Source organism: Chanodichthys erythropterus, chromosome 17 (assembly GCF_024489055.1).
Source record: "Chanodichthys erythropterus isolate Z2021 chromosome 17, ASM2448905v1, whole genome shotgun sequence".
NCBI lineage: Eukaryota > Metazoa > Chordata > Actinopteri > Cypriniformes > Xenocyprididae > Chanodichthys > Chanodichthys erythropterus.
In genome coordinates, this window is record NC_090237.1 from 26,343,186 (window position 1) to 26,361,172 (window position 17,987).

The 17,987-nt window shown below is 38.1% G+C and overlaps 1 protein-coding gene across 9 annotated transcripts in view; it reads right to left on the reverse strand.

Annotated features, from left to right (window-relative positions):
• Positions 1-17,987, reverse strand: part of mecom (MDS1 and EVI1 complex locus) — a 236,012-nt gene that overhangs the window by 19,772 nt on the left and 198,253 nt on the right. For 3 of the 9 annotated variants that reach the window (XM_067364501.1, XM_067364500.1, XM_067364503.1), the window contains exons 3-7: positions 11,529-11,645; positions 4,637-4,739; positions 4,307-4,553; positions 3,892-4,039; positions 3,385-3,565 (exon numbers count right to left, since the gene is read on the reverse strand). In XM_067364501.1, coding sequence (XP_067220602.1) covers positions 3,385-3,565; positions 3,892-4,039; positions 4,307-4,553; positions 4,637-4,739; positions 11,529-11,645 — 796 coding nt within the window. Of the gene's footprint in view, positions 1-3,384; positions 3,566-3,891; positions 4,040-4,306; positions 4,554-4,636; positions 4,740-11,528; positions 11,646-13,119; positions 13,547-17,987 lie in introns of those variants that run through there. The other 6 variants (XM_067364507.1, XM_067364506.1, XM_067364505.1 and 3 more) reach the window with 4 other exon arrangements.

Below are 17,987 nucleotides of genomic sequence, written 5' to 3' on the forward strand. Positions count from 1 at the left end.
CATGCAAACGAAGGCACATGTGTGAGCCTATGGCTCCGTTTCAAAACATGAAACCTCATAAGTGACTAATTTGGAATGCTGAAACTGAGTACAATTTGACTGAATGGTATTTTATTAATACTTTTCAGTTTTTAATCAAATATAGGTATATTAATTCATTATAAAAATAAGACTATGGAGGCAGCTGACTGGAGAGCATATATTGCCTGTGTATGCATCAAAGTGCATGTGTGTGGTGCATTCGGTGTGTGTGTTGTTGCGAGGTCATTAAGTGTTGTTAGCTGTGCTTGTTCAAATGCTGATTGCTGTAAATGGCTGTGTGCTAGTCTCTGTATGAGCTGGGCTGCATGTGGTAGTGATTTTCCTGGAATGGCCAGAGTTAGCAAGCTAGTTACTGTCTGATATGTGGTGGTGGTGGTGGCGGGGGGGAACGTCTACACGAGCTGTGTGGGATCAGCACTCCGAGGGTCAATGCAAGAAGTTCATTTGGGTAAAGTTCAGAGGTCGGAGTACGGTTTAAGACGTTTAAAGCATTATGAGGGGAAAGTGAGCTATTTATGCAGGATGAAATTAAGAATTCAGGTCATTCGCGTATGAGGTCGGAGGTCAAAGGTCATGCGTTGAGATTGCAGAGCATTGGGTAAACATGCATTGCAAAGATTCAAAGTTGATATGATTATAAGAACATGACTAAATTGGTATGTATTAATATAGTCAGTAACATTTACTCTAGATTTGACCAAGAATCAAAAGAGTCAGGAGTTGGAAAGTGAACCATCACACACCACGGCACAAATAGAGTGTACACATTAACAGAGACCACACACTTACAAACACACACAGTCAGTAAATACAGTGCATCAAACATCCTAGCCTGTAAAAAAGGCAGTTTTAGGGTTATAGCAAATGAACAGAGAATAAAAAATAATATTAATGTTAATTAAATGTAAATATTAATTAAAGAGGACCTATTATGCCCCCTTTTTTGAAGATGTAATTTAAGTGTCAGGTGTCCCCAGAATGTGTCCGTGAAGTTTCAGCTCAAAATACGTCACAGATAATTTATTATACCATGTTGTAAATACCCATTTTTTGCATGTGTCTTTAAATGCAAATGAGCTGCTGCTCCCCGCTGCCTTTCCAGAATAGCGATTCCTTCAACAGCTCCTGCCAAATACTAACAAAACATCTGCTTGATTTCGATTATTATCATGAAATATGTTATAATCTTTCATCATGAAAGTTATTATCTGCATGTGTTTTAAAGTTATATCAGTTTAAACTTCTAATTTACCGTTTTCTGAACACATACATGTGAAGCACGCGCACAGAAAGCTGGCTGTCAGACGGCACGTCTTTTGAGTATTAAACTAACTTCTCTTTCATATCTTATTGTGTTTAAACTGTCAAATACACACAAGGTTGTGTCAAAAACACAAAGCTCACCAACATAGTCCATTATGTCGGTGAACGTAAACAGCAGGGACAGAAATCGCATGTGTATATTAGATCTGGGGCGCATTCCCTTCAAAAATAAAACTAATCCACTGCGTCTTCAGCGGCACAGATGTCGAGAGTAAATGAAGACTGTTGTGTTCTCTCTTACATCAACCAACAAAACACCTCAATCGCTTAAGAGTCATTATTGTCGCTACAGCTGCTCCGGCTTTGAGAAAATGGCAGACAGTGTATAGAGGGTATGCATCGACGTCACTTTCCCGCCGAAAGCGCACTCCTTCAGCTGGACTGAGTGGCAAAATAAGCTGCTGCGTGACTGGATTTAACAGGGGAAACTGCGAAAACGCGAGTAAAAGTGACGAATTACACTAAAGGTTGGAATTGAATGTGTTCCTTACAACTTGTCAAATAAACCTAATCCATGGATATTGACATGCAGCCAGGAATCGTGTTTCCTGACATTTATATGTGCCTGATTTCGACGGCGGGGAAACACATAAAGCAAATCTGCCTGTGAATATTTTATATAACTACAATATAGGTATGTTTAAATCCGCGTAATTACTTATATCAATGTTATATAGTTTTATTGTATAGTTTTTGTCAGTGTTGTTTATTGAAAAACACCCAATTATGCATAATATAAGATGGAAAATATTTAATTAATGAGTTGTCAATATAATATATAACAATACAATATATACGGTGTGATTTTACCTAAAAATCCAACAATTTGACACAAAATGATTAAATCCATGTTTATCTGCTGAAATCAAGTTGTTTCTGTGAATTACAGTGATCCATTTGCTTCTTTTTTCTGTAGCTTTCTTTAGCGGTCTTTAAATATATACCTCAGGTTTTGTGTCAAAGCTATTTGTACAGTCGATCACAAAGCTCTTTCCCGTTTTGGAAGTGTTTTGTGAGTTTTTCGCGACATTTACGCTGAAAACCAATGCTGCCGCTCAGTCTTTCGCCTCTTAGTGGACGCGACCGCGGTCATAACGGTCGACGGTGACGTCACGTGCATACCCTCTATAACTCGCTCAGGGCGGAAACTATGCTAATATGGCAGAGTCCGTCAGCAGTTGTGGGCGAGGCCGGAGCAAAGTGATGTCACGTTTCCCAGAAAATTAAAACAGCTTGTTCTATGAGACTGCTGAGGTTTTATGAGGATTAAAACAAAGGAGTGGGTGGATTTTTATCATTATAGGGTGGTTACACACAGCTGACACACATTTATGCTCAAACACTACATAAAAGTGAATTTTGCATAATAGGTCCCCTTTAATAATCATAAACAATTTCACATTATTATTAATTATTATTATTAATAATAATAATCAATATATAATATTAGTACAATTGTAGATTATTGGTTATTTAATTCTCAGTATCTGGTGTTAAAGACAACATGAGATCAAAATTGACCCCATTTTATTTCATAAAACACATTCATGCTCTTATTTATCTCTAAAACAGCTTCACTTCTCTCACTGCTCCTTTTCACAATCCAATTCCTGATGAATAAAAAAGCTTGTTTTGTTTGTTTGTTTGCTTTTTTTCTGGCAGAATATTGTTTTTCTGTGAAATGTGTCTTTTTGGAAGTAAAATGGGTTGTAAATGCTGTTTCATGTTGACTTTAAAAAGTGCAAGATCGGGATGATAGACAGATCTGACATCAACATAACTGCTGGATAACCCAGGCCAGCCGGAGAGCTCCACCAGTCTTTCAAAAAACTTTTGTTTGGTAGATTCTTTTATTTAAAGTGCATTATAGTTGTATTTAACTATACGACTATAAAAAGTGGAGTGGAGCTATCTAGAATGCAGAATCAAAGATTCAAAATTTGTCAGGAATTTCAAAAGGATGCTGGAGCTCTCCAGCTCTGCAGTGTGGTGTTCAGAGTAGAAAGCATGCAGACTTACATATGAAGGGTCTGAGTGACTTACATATGAAGGGCTTGACGGAAGAGTGGATGTGTTTGTGTTGTTTAAGGCCCGAGGAGGTGGCGAAGGTTTTGCCGCAGTCGGGGCAGGCGTGAGCTCGAGCCCCCACGTGCTGAGAGCGGATATGCCTTTGCAAGTTACTGGGGTCTGTGAACACCTGCTGGGTAAAGAGAGAGAAATATAGGGAGAAAGTTTACATACACAGCCTACAGATATTGGAGTGGTTTTGCTTCAGGATGTACATAGCACACTGGACATCATGCGATACCCCAAAAATACCAGAATTAATTATTGTACAAAAGTAAACAAAAACCTCTTTGTAAACAAATACTGACATCACAGTAGACTCTGATTGGACATACAACCTTTGAAGTCAACAACAAAGAATGTTCTCCTCTATTTTATACATTGATAAGACTATGCATGACTATACGGTCAGTTGCACACGTTTTTGCGCAAACGTCTTTGCTAATGTCTGGACTCTACCTTTGAGCAGTTTTCACATTCATAGTGCTTGCCACTGTCATGTGACATCTGGTGGCGAATCAGGTTTGATTTCCAGTTGAAGGCCTTCGGGCACTGATCACACTTATACTCTCTCTCGTCAGAATGAGACAGAGAGTGAGTGTCCAGACTGAGAGAAAAAGAGAAAGACAGATTTCATCATGTTTGGGTTAAAAATAGAAGGGAGCTAAATCTCTTTAGAGACATCCAAGGCTGTTCAACTTCTCAAAACGCTTAAAAGCATGTATAAAAAAAGAAAACAATGCTTCATATAAGGGACAACAGTTGAAATTTAGCTTATACTGTTACAATATTTGTGTTTGGGAATTTTCATAAAACAAAATAAAATAAAAAATAGCAGTATAATAAATAGGCATAAAAATACCATAGTTCTAACCTCTGTGCATCAGGAAAGACCTGCTCGCACTCCTTACACTCCTGTGGTGAGCGGGGTAAGTTTAGGGGGAGAGAGTGTAGGTGCAGCGGGTCAAGATCAGCATCGTCTCCGGCGCTGGGCAGACCCTGTTTAGACAGCTTGAAGCCGGAGGAAGGCGGAGTACCGCACGCATGCTTCTGATGGTCCAACAGCTCTGAACCAGACTCAAAGTTTAGGTCACAGTCCTCACAGCGGTATTGACGCTCCTCTGCGGGACAACAAAAAAAGTGAGTTGGCAAGCGAGTGTATTTGTGTGTGTGTGTGTTTATGTGTGTATGAGTGCAAACTCACCGTGTATGTCTGGAGCCATGGTCTCACATGAAAACTCCTCAGCCTTCATGAACAGTAAGAGTTCCTCACCCGGCTGGACCTCTCGGACCACACGGTAAAAGATCTAGAGAGAGAGACAGACGTTTCACATGGGACAAAACACTGATAGACTACCGTTCAAAGCTTTGAGGTTAGCAATTTTAAAAAGAAAGTAATACTATTATTCAGCAAGGATGCATTACATTGATCAAAAGTCACAGCAAAGACATGTATGATGTTACCAAAAAATTCTGTTTGAAATTGTTAAAATTTCCAAGGATCAGCATCAGGCAGACCAAACCGTAAGTTGTAGAGACTTGAAACTTTGAGGGCTGGTAGTACTCACACTGTCTAAAATGTCACCAAGGCACACCCCGATTGGCCTAACAAGGGCCACTTTTACTAAGATGGCTATAACTCATGAAAGGAATGAGATATTTTCACCAAACTCAGCACACCTATGTTAGAGCTCATGACTCAGGACTGGCCACTTGGTGGTGCTATAACAGGAAAAAAACAGCTATAACTCCTTCACTGTTAGTCTGATTAACTTGAAAATTGGCATGCAGTGTCTTCTTCCAAGGTGCCATGATTATCTATGAGGACACTGACGTATCTCAAAAAACATGACCGTCAGCAGCCAATGAATTTTGAGCAGCTATCAGAAAAGGTTAATGAATTTCGATTTTAACAAAACTCTCTGGGTCTGTTTGACTCACGGCCCTAGTGGCCTGTGAGAAATTTTTAAGAAATTGGCCACCGGGGGCGGCTTCGCATTTTCACATGCTAAAGGATTGTATATCGCACAGTTTTTCGCACACGCCCACAACATTTGTACCACATGGCGTAACTCCTCATTCTGAGCAACTTTGCCTCTAGGGCCGCTGCTGTTCATCGAATCGTTCATTAAATATTGGGGATTATTTCAAAAACCAACTTTGGCAAACTAGTCCTAGGTTTTTGGCTTAACCTCAATAAATTTTAAAAAGGTTTAAAAGCCATATATTTCCTATGGTAAATTACCTGTAAATTGTCTTTTCGATCTATGATCTTGCTAAATAAAACATAATACCTTTTTACGCATGTGCTTAAAGGCCTTAAAGGAACACTCCACTTTTTTTGAAAATAGGCTAATTTTCCAACTCCCCTAGAGTTAAACAGTTGAGTTTTACCGTTTTCGAATCCATTCAGCCGATCTCCGGTTCTGGCGGTACCACTTTTAGCATAGATTAGCATAGTTCATTGAATCTGATTAGACCGTTAGCATTGCGCTTAAAAATGACCAAAGAGTTTTGATATTTTTCCTATTTAAAACTTGACTCTTCTGTAGTTAAATCGTGTACTAAGACCGACAGAAAATGAAAAGTTGTGATTTTCTAGGCTGATATGGCTAGGAACTATACTCTCATTCAGGCGTAATAATCAAGGAACTTTGCTGCCGTATCATGGCTGCAGCAGGCGCAATGATATTACGATAATTGCTGTTTGCTGCTATACTTTAAATAAATACTGTTTTCTTTCTATTCATCAAAATTCATCGTAAAAAATGTATCACAGTTTCTACAAAAATATTTGGCAGCACAACTAGTAACAGATCCTGAGGATTCTCCAAACGGCACAACTGTCTGCATGTGAAATAAATAAATGATGATTTGAAACGACAACACATTTTGATGGACAAACAATGATGGGAACTTGAGCTCGAGTGTGTGTGTGTTTGAAAGAGATGGTGTTAAGGAATCCGAATGGAGACCTATCTGTTTGACACACACACACTTCCTGTGTGAACACAATAGGTAGTGGGAGAAAGAGTTGTGTTATTTGGAAGGTGTTATTTTTGGCAAGCCTTAAAGGCATTAGATGGGTCACTTCCTGTTCAGTCCGGTGGTGACATTTGAGCATTCTTATTAGAGATGTCACACAATCAGACAGACACACACAAAACTTCTGATAATATGAAAAAGGCAACGTGAGGTCGAGAACTCTCGGAAACGCCACGGTCATTATGTGTGTGTGTGTGTGTGTGTGTGTACAAGACCCAGCAGGCCGTGGGGGACACGGAGGGACCGAGTCGTGCTCTATTGTTTAACAGGAGAATACAGGGAACTAGCAGAACCCTCAAGACGACATGAGAACAGAGTCTCTCACACACACTTTCACGGCCCGTCTACCCCTTCTGGTGCCTTCCTGCAGATCTCTGATATCTTGTACTTGTAATGTCACAACCGACCCTGTTTCTTTGCGTGTATGTGTGTGTATTTATCACACACACTCGTGCACAAAGGCAGGGAGCAAAGGGCCACAATAATATTGTGAGTATGAGACAATGGCAGAGCTGTTCAAACGTGGTGTGAGGGGCTGTGGGGTGAGTGATATGGGCACACACATTCATACAACTTGTTGGCCGGGGACGCAGCCAGCCAACCAAGCTCAGAGATCAGGGGAGTTTACTGGGCATCACTCCTGGCAACCCCTCCTGGGCCATGGCCTGGTTCCTCAGTGCCAAGGGTGAGTGCCAACCTGCAGGTCTTTTCAGATGCCACAGAAGCGTGTGTGCACAAACACACACTCACAAACTATGTTCTGAGAATAAATGCGTATTGTCAGGAGGATTCTTGAGTGGTAACCACAACAGAAGGTTACATATCAAGATGAGTAAGACAATGCCACTATAGGTAGACAAAATTTACTCCAGAAGAAGCTAGATGTGACAAATCCACTCTGGATGTTCCCAAAGGCAAAATGATATTTAGATAATATTAACAAATACATAAAAAGGAATATATATATAAAAAGTGAAATGTCTCTATAGTGAATGTACTAAAAGTAAATAATTAAATATAGTTCCCAAAGGATATTTATTTATTTATTTATTTATTTATTTATTAAAGATGCACTAATATGAAAATTGTGGCCGATACCGATAACTGATAATTTTTTATATTTGAAAACCGATAACCGATTTATTGGCCGATAAATCTAAATCAAAATTTTAATATAATTTTTGAGAGCCTGATTACAAAAACAAAAGTCTCACCATTAAAAGTCATGTCCCAAGCACACAATTATAATGTTATCATTATAATATTATGTAGCCTATATGACTTTGCACTACTGTATTTTCCTTTTTGAAGTGATTTCAATCACATTACAAGCAATTCAAAACCATAATAGCAGACATTGCACATCTGAAGTGTCTCAGATGAAGGAAATTATCCATTATTTATCTGCTATAATATAATCTGCCCAATTTGTTTTATCAATAACATTAAAAATGAACATATATCGGAAAATACTGATATATATATATATATATATATACATATATATACACAGCTATGGAAAAAATTAAGAGACCACTTAACATTGATTTCTGAACTTGGAGTGGTCTCTTAATTTTTTCCATAGCTGTATATATATATATATATATATATATATATATATATATATATATATATATATATATATATATATATATATATATATATATATATACACAATAAATTTATCAATATTGCAATATTTTCAGAACATGCAAATAGTTTTTTTTTTACGGAGTTACCAAAACCTCCTCCATTTTTCCACTAATTTCTTACAATTAAACAAAAATAAAATAAATAAAAGTTAATACATAAAATGAATATAACAAAATATGAATATAACCAAAACAAAGAAATGCTCACTGGATTTTCCCAAATGTAAAAAGAAGTTAAGAAAATATTAATAAACACATATATATATATATATAAATATGAACTATTTAATAAAAATAATAACTAAAAGTAAATAAATACATACTCCCTGGACGTTCTCAGATAAAAAAAAAAAAAAATACTCATAAATAAATAAAATGGTATCAAAACAATTTTTTTTAAATTTATTTAGGAAATATGATTTAGGTTAGTCTATAGTCATTTGAATTATGGTCTTCCAGTTCAGGTATTTTGTGTGTATTTCATTAAATATAGAGCTGCTTTTAAAGGAGCGAGCAAAGACGAGCATAACCGATGTCCATCGCAGAATGATATTTAAAATTTATTTTATTTTTCTCCTTCTCACTAACATTTGGATATTAAAATTTAATCAAAAATAACTAGCTAGAAAAGGTGATTACCTAAAAAGTCTGAAAATATCAGCATCAGTTCATAATGCTGTTAACACTTTCTCCGACAAGCGGATGCGATGAGACCTTTTTTCATGTTTGTTCATGTGACGTCCAACATAAAGCCTATTAAACAGCTAGGTAAACGTGCAAGTGTGTCTGGGTTATAATGTCGTTTAGGTTAACAAACCGATAAGTGAAAGTTGTAAACTTGAAAGCTTTTGGTGGCCTATAATAACAGATTAAGTCAATTGAGTCTACCTTAAACAAACACACACAAACACAGAGTCAACAAACCAGGCCTCTCCCACACCTAGACCTCAATATACATGGAGATTTAACATGATCCTTGCAAATCTTTGACCCACAGAAGACAAATCCTTAAATGTTTATAATCAGGGATTATTACTGCAAGACTTTAAGAGACACAGGCACTTGCACTTGACTTTGAGGGCACTGAGAAGTGCACTAGATAATCGTTACCTTGACTTCAGTGATTACTGAAGCAAACAGTGCAAGACTTTCCTCTCTCTTGTGTTCCAAGTAAGAGAGGTCACTTCATATACAAGCACCACCACACACACACATACACTCGCATAACTCGCCTCTATTGTGTAAGTGTCTATGAGAAACGGATGTTAGTCGACTGATGTCCTGATAAACAACTCCATTAGATCCTTCGTTCAGCACTGTAGGAATGAAAAACACTCTCGCACCGACCAACGCCTCACACTAAAATCCCCCTTCCCCAGGTCCAGTGAAAAGGTGACGAGTGATAAGCTGGAATAATCAGCCAATCAGCGTTCCTTGTGTCCAAGTCGATCAATATCTGTCCAACCATGGATTGTTTTCATGTTAGTTAATTGCTCTATGTAATACTTCAACTAAGCAAAACAGAAATTATTCGTTTCACGCTTTATCTTTTTCCTCAATTTTAAAGTGTTAAACAGCAACATGATAAATAGCGATCTGGTATTTTGACCTGTTAATTTGCATCATCTTAAGGAATACCTATGTTAATAGTGCGCTTTGAAAAAGAAAAGCACATTCTTTCACCTCCACGCAAACAAAATTCTCCATTCTTTCTGAAAACTGATAACGGTCAGTCCTTTCTATCTCTCTCTCCAGGTTTTGTCGCTATAAGGAGGTACAGCGTGATTATAAAAACATGTGGGTTGCCGGAAACCATAAAGTCTAAGCTGAACTCTTTGTTATGACAAGGTGTCATAGTTTAACAATTATGGCCCATATCATAATGCTGTGTCTGAACAGGTTCTCTTCCTCCGTTTCTCTCTCTCTTCTATGTAACCCTTTAGAAAAGTAAAATATTTAGAAAATCTAGACCTCCCAGCCATCATATTGTCCTGCTTTTTTGTCACTCATGCGCTGGTCAAACATCAAAAACACACTTGAGATTGAGAAACGTTTTGATTAGATTCTTCTAGTGGATCTCACTTTGAAAAGCTGAATATGGAAAAGTACAATTGGCCTGTTTAACATCTGAATGCATCCTCAGCATACGTCATTTCACTTGAAAAGGCTGACTGGTGCTTCAAGAGCTCTTTGTTATCTGCAGATAGGCAAATGGCAAATCAATTTCATAATGGCTGTGTCCAAGGCTATCTCATGACCAAATCATATGTATGAATTCATGTGATTTGTCTAAACCCCAGTGGCGGGATGGTTTAGGGGCGGGGTTAGGGGTAGGTTATTCGTACGAATTAGCCACCTCATAAAATACGTACGAACTGCCATGAGATTGGGTTGGAGTATCTCACAGTGTGATTTGGATGTCCAGAAGAGTGTGATTGCCAATATAATCCTGATAATATGAACTGATTGCAATGTAGTGGTTCAAGAAAGCACAACAAAACTAACTCAACCCAATCCAGATAAACGTTACTTCAATCCACTTGTCTCTAGTCCAGATCAACTCACTCTGAATTTAATCCAGTCCATCTCTATACTCGTCACAAGTCCTGTTCAGTTTGCTTAAACTAATCTTAATTTAATCTTGCTCAACTCAATTTGACTCATCTTATTTTTTCCAGTCCAACTCAACTCAATGAAACTAGGTTTAATCCAGCTCAACTCAGCTCATCTTAATTGAATCCAGCTCCAACCCTATTAACTCAATTTAATCCAGCACAACTCAACTCAATTTAATCTCAATTCAATTCAGACCAACTCAACTCAGTTTACAATTTAGTTGAATCCAGTCAAAGTCAGTTCAGTATAACTCAATTTATTCCAGTTTACTAAATTTCTCCTCAAATATGGACATAATAGCTTTTAATATTTTTAAAAGTTGCAATTTTAAATTACAAACTAAACAGAATTTGTTCAACCATTAAAGAAAAAAAAAAAAAAAGGTAAACAGTAAAATTTTGTGGTGTGTAAAATACTTGAATTTACAGAGGTGACTCAGTCTTTTTCAGAGTCTCTTTCTCACTGTCTTTCACTCCATAAGGATTCAGGAATTTGTCATCCCTCATATCCGAGTGCAAAGATACAAAATGTGTGATTATCATCATGCTTGACCGAGAGAGTGCGTGTGGGTGTGTGTGTGATCCTGGCCTGTGGTCCTTCACGCTGCAGCCAAGATACAAAAGACCACAACACAAAAACACAGTGACACACACACAGAACCAGAATGCAGAAGGAATCTTCTATTAAAGATAGCAGAAACACCTTTAAACACTTCATTATGTTGGCCATGCAGGTGCTCCGAGCGTGTGTGTGTGTGTGTGTGTGTGTGTGTTCGCCACGTACCTGCTCATGTATCTGGCAGGCTGTGAGGTTGTGTTGGTGGGTGGATGGAGAGATCTGGACGTGCCTTAGCCAGCTCCTGCTATCACATATGCTCCCATCCAAACCTGTCTGCTCGCCCTGAGAGAGAAAGAGAAAGAGAGATCAGTCTTTGATCTTGAACTTTTACAGATTGCCGCGCAGTGACTAAAATCTCATGCCACCCACTGAGGCTTAGAAAACGGCATTACAGATAAGTCAAACTTATCGACACACACACTTTCTCTAAGACACTCATACAGGCTCTGACAACATCTTCTTTGCACACTTCACATCTCTCCCTCTTATAGGCTCATCATGTTTACTTTCTAGTCATCAAGTGAATGTCACAAACAAAACAAGCTTCATCTTAAACATCATCTAGTGGCTGGCGTCTGTTCAAGTAAGTTTTACACATCAACAACACAGTATTTTTTTCAGTTTGATAAAGTATTGTTGTCAAATAGACAAAAATAAAATTTAAATGCATAAAATATATCATTTCAGTTAGCATATTTCGTTTTCATCACATATCCGTGTCAAACATTTGAACGGTTTTACATTTGCATTTAAATGTAAAATGGAAACGCTTTAAAAGCATGCAAACAAAATGATTTTGCAAAGACAAAAATACCTAATAAAGACACGTACTTTGACGTCAGCTCAGTAACAGTTCATTATCACTTTCTGCCAAAAACCTCAAAACAAAATAACGATTTTATCTTTCACAGAGCTGCCAAACTACCGTACAGTGCACTTTCTCTCTCGCTCTTTTCATGATGTGAAACAAATATGAACACATTGTCAACGGAGAAAAAGCGAAAAAGTTCCTTCTAAATTGCAAACTAAACATTTCTTTAATATTTTGTTCCTTGAGTTTATGTAATTTAAGGTCAAATAAATCACGCGCACGCAAGCTCGCCCCCCTCCCAAACACACCGACAACACTGATCCTCTCAGTGCACTTCACACACTTACAAAAAAATACTATTGGAACAAACAATTTGGGTTAAAATAAATAAATAAATACAAATTTCAGAAAATATACAGGCTATGTAGAAAAAGTGCATGTTTAAAATAATGTGCTTTTTGTAGAAAAAGAAAAACTTTTTTTTTATTGCACTCTGAACTCGTAAAACTAGAAACATTTGTCCAGTTGTAATTCGGTTTTTATTTTCCATTGTCTTTTGATGAGAACATTTCTGCTGCTTTCACTGAACAAAATTCGTTTCACTCGAAAAACGATTAACACAGTGGTTTAAAACAAAAATAAAACGTGAAATATCACTGAGAACATAATTTACTCGAATGCTACTATTGAAAGGGAATAAAAGTCAGTAAAATGTTACTCAGAAAAACTAAATACTACAAAAGTACAAAACGTGAAGACGAAGGGAAAAAGCTATAGAGATCTTAGCACTGTATTTAAGAGCTAGGCTTCAGAGAAAAGAACCAAAGCCCTTCGTTTCGATACAATTAAACAAGTTCAAAGGTGAAGGATGAATGGACTTTTATTTGACCATTAATTCGCGGCTTGTCAGAGAGAAACATTGATATAACGACATAAACCGCCTACCTTACGGAAATCTCACTGGGAAGAATGAATCAATGAAACGGCACCAAAAAACTCACAACAGCCCCGAAAGAAGCTCGTACGCGAGCGTTGTGTTTTGCGGCATGTATCCCGTGTCTCTCGCTGAAGAAAAAAACAAAAAACCAAAACGTCGTCTCTCTCCTCTCGTTTTGCTCTTATCAAGTGGACGACACTCTAAATTTCCCCGCGGACAAAAACTTTGTCCAACTTCAGTCCGTTCTTCCACGAAGCACGCGGTTGAAAGTCCCCAGGTGTCGAGTTTTCTGACTGGCGGTTTTATTCACTGTCCCTCTTCCTGGCATCGGATCGCGAGCGCAAGAGTGTGAAAAAGAAACAGTGACGGCGGGGATCGTCCACCTTCAGTGATCCGAACGTGTAGGAGTGTCTCCCTCTGTCCCGTTCAAGTGGATCCTCTCTTGTCCCATGCGAGGGAGATGCGCTGAGGAGGAGGAGGATGAGGAGGAGGAGGAGGGGGGGGACCTGTCTCGCGTGTCCACCGGTCGGAAGTTGCGCGAGTCTCCCCCACGTTCGCGGAGAGGCGAGGTCAGCGCGAGGTCGGGACGGGGCTGCTCGTGGATAGACCCGAATTTAACCGCTTTGATGAAGCCATCCAGTAATCAAGAAATCAGCGGCGTTTTTTTGCTCGCGCGGGGGGACACGAAAACGAGGGAGGCTCGTGCAAGTGAAAGTGCACTGAGGTGTAACTCTGTTCGATTGTTTTCTTTAAAACTAAATGACGTATGACTAACATTACGACTAATTTAAGAACTAACATTTATGTTTAGCTTTAATAAACACAAATAGTGCTACTTTAACTCTTTAAATAACTCTTTTTCCTCTCATACACCTGCTCCTAGACAGTTCACGCGCCCACGAAAATTCCTCTCCCATCTCTTCTCACATACAAAACAACAGTCGTTATTTCAAGATTTAAAAACAACAATATCGACAGCCTCTTTTGTAATTGAAAATTAATTTCCTATCTTTTCAACAGCATCTCCGTGAAATTAAATGCGTTTTCGTGCAATAAAGAAATTAGATTCACCTTTTTTTTTTTTTTTTTTTTGCTTTTTTAAATCTAGCGAATTACTTAAACGTTTCATCAAGTGGTTTAGCAATTAACACTTTTTTTAATCAACCATTCCCCTTTATCTGGGTTCTGGAGTTTCTTCCAACAACCTTAAAAAGTTCATCAGATTTTCAAGAGTGAGAAGAGAGACTTTTTCTCGGAGTCCAGCGCATGTCCATTGACTGGACTCTAATGACTCTGATGAAGATGAATATGTCTCCCTGGCCTATCTTTGACATTGAACTCAAGGTCCAGATAATGTCCATTGTTAAATGAAATCGCAGGGCAGACGCGGAGGAAGGACAGGAAAAATCATGTGTAAATACGGCGGACCTCGCCAAAGATTCCCATACACCCGCGCTCCTTGAGAACCGCAAAGAGACCCCGGTCCGCCGCGCATCGATTTCCTGCCATTCCTCGACTTGTCCATTGTTGGAAGCCTTTTTAATTTAGCCATAAATTGGGAAAGCTCAAGCTATGAGCTGTTCTATTTTCTCCCTGTCAGGATGAGGGATTTGGTTTATGATGCATTGTGTATTAAATACAAGTAATCTGGGAAAGTGATTGCCTGGCCTCGCCGGGGTCTGATGGAGGCTGGTGATAGAGGCTCCTCAGCTGAATTGTTCTGAAAAGGAGGAAGCGATAGCAGATAAACAAAAGGGCCGGTGGTATCTGTACCAAGCCAGGGGTAACACGGGGTAAGAGAGCCCACAGGGCAGGGGCAACTCCTGAAGCGTCGCTTCTCGCCCGCCCCGGTAGATGGCGTAGTGAGCTGAGTTAAAACTGGGGAGGAAAACTTTCCGCTTTCCTCAGGAATGAAGTTGCATTTTTTGCATTGGTGACACGTTGTTTAATGTCATATGTGTAGGAAAAACCTGCAGGCAGTATTTGAATGGGCACAAATGTTTAATTCGATAGATTCGTGGAGTCGAGAGACTGTATTATTTAGAGAACTGCCCGCCTCTCGCTCGCTCTCTCTCTCTCCCTCTCTCTGGAGGGAAGCGCATCAGTCAAGCGCGGAGCTGTGGAGCTACCGAGACCGGGAGTCATTTCTTTTCACGGCTGCGAAATTGCTGCACACAACGCCGTACACATTAAGGCGTCAAATTGCTAGATGGAACATGAAAGATTCAGTTGTATTGCCTCCAAATAGAAAATCGCCCGAACGACCTACAATGCAACTCGACGCTTAACTATGATTGAATTCAATAAAACTGAATTTAATCCGACCCTATAATGAATTTAGCTATTAAATAAAAGGACTATCATTTAGATAGTAGATTTTTTTGTTTTTGTTTGGGTGTTTGTTACAGCTGAATGCATAGGGGCCAATGACAAATTGCTAATGATATTAAAGAAATCCTTAAAACGTGCCAAGTAAACAACAAGCAAACAAGTAAAATGTACAAAAAAAAAAAAGGTCATGAATTATGTTTTTTTTGTGTTCAATTTGACCTAAACAAAACGTACATTTTCATAAAAAAAATAAAAAATTAGGTGATATTAAAAATGAACTTAATGGACTTGACGCACGTGGTCCTCTGTTTTTATGGTTTTCTAGACAACAAAATGGCTTCCTGCACGTTGGATACGCCACTTGTTTCATTTGATGTATAGGCTACATTTTAACTAACTATTAATAACATTTGAAAACAAAAATGCTATACTGATTAGGCTATTTTTAAATAAAAAAAAATAACTGATTGTTCCAAGCTACATATGCCAACAATTATTTTTTTCAAGATTTTCAGCATTTTAATTAGCCTCAACATTTTTTCTCCGGACAACTACACCACATAACATTTTTGCCTTTTTAAGCATATTGTCTGTATGAATTGCATTATTTTTTAATGTGTTTTTGATCGACCTAATAGATCAGGAGGACACCCACACTGTGACCATTACAATAACTAGCCTAGCAAAACATGTTTGTTGTGTTTCATAAGATTTTAAACGTTTTGGCGTTTTAAATGTATTAATAAACACTTTGAACAGAATAACAAATATTTTTTTGTTGAGAAAATGCTTTCAAGTTGTGACAAAATCTTTCTATGACTACACTTGTTTTTATTTGTTTGTTTGTTTTGGAATACTTTAAAGCTGCATCTTGTATTTTGTTTCGCTACATAAAACCTGTATGCTAAAGTTTGGGTGAAGCCAATGCTTTTGTCGTCCCCCTCCTTTCAAAGAGCAATCCTTTGGCAGGCAGGCAGCGCTGCAGCTCGGTTTTGTTTATTTGCAGTGGACTAGCGCTAGACTGCGCGCATTAAGCCGTTAGCTAAAAGTTGTGCGGAGGGGAATCCCAGATGGGCGAGAAACTGACGCCGAGAAGGAGCTGCTCCCCGCGGTCTCCCTCGGCCCTGGAGCCGCGCTCTAATGGAAACACTGTGTACGAGATGCATTCCTGCACATCCTAACGGGAAAGAGGGGAGGGAAAGAAAAGGAAAATATCGCAGCCAAATCCACATGAAATAGTTCAACCATTCATCGAGATAGACCTCCCATTGACAGGAGCGAAAAGCTGCATTAAGCTTGCACCGCGCCTCCCTGCAGACGCTGGACTCCACAACCAGCTATTAATTTAAAGTGCGGGGCCACTCAATCAATGGGCTCAACCAAAACTCATTTAAAACTGCTCCAACCGACCAATTTAGAGCCCGGGGCTGAGACTCCTTACCACTTAGTCATCTTTTGTTTGCCTCTAATAGCTTGAAAATCTAATGAAAAAAAGCTATATAATGTTCTTAAAGGTGGCTAGATGAGCTTCATAAATTTTAAATAGCTACTAAACATAACAAGAACAACGTCATCACCAATAACATTAATAACATTTTGCACAATGAATATTTAAGGGTCAATAATCAAATAAATAAATAAAAATACAATTCATATAGACGTAAAGTAAAAAAATGCGTAGGTGATGTAACTGTTTGGACATTGTAAAAAGGGGAAAAAGTCTCATTAAAATGCTGAAATTCTTCAAAGAAGAATGATTGACATTATTTGTTGTTGTAATCTTTTATTATTAATTCTTAAAAAGTTTGTTTATGCCCACATCAAAGTGTGAAGCATCCAACTGCCGGAAGCCATGTTGAATGTCATGTGACAAGAAAACCATAACACAGAGAGGAGCCGTTTGACTGCATGTCAAAGTCATTAAGTTTTTAGTAATATTGCATTCTGACCTTTTTATGAAAAGGTTTTGTTCATGTCAAAAGGATTAACCTTAAGAAAACAACTTGATATTTAGGCCTATGACTCCAAAATTGCCAAGAAAAATATATTTGAAATACTTAAAACACATGCGTTCAGATTGCAAGGAAAGTATTATAGTATTTTTTTTTTTTACACCATTTGACATTTCAAAATCAATCAATAAATCAAGTTTTTTGATGAAAGTGCTATAAATGTTTTTCTAAAATGTATGAAACCAAAATAGATACATCTTTTTTAAGTTTTTGCATTTTTCTTTAGCAAAAAACGCAAAATAATTAGCATAAAAAATGAACAAACAAATCATATCAAGTCAAAAATTCACAAGATTAAACGTATTAAACATGGCACATCTGTGGGTGCAATTCTGCACATTTTGACATTTAAAAAAATATTGCATGTGTGGCACACAAAACTGCCACTCTTCTCCATCTGTATCCCTAAATAAAACGCTCTTGAGGGGCTTTGAGAGCTCTCTTTCCTAACACCAAGCAATTACCATTAAAAGAGAAGGGAGGAAATGAAAGTGGAAAAATGTAAATAAAAAATTTCCTCGGATCTGGAAGTA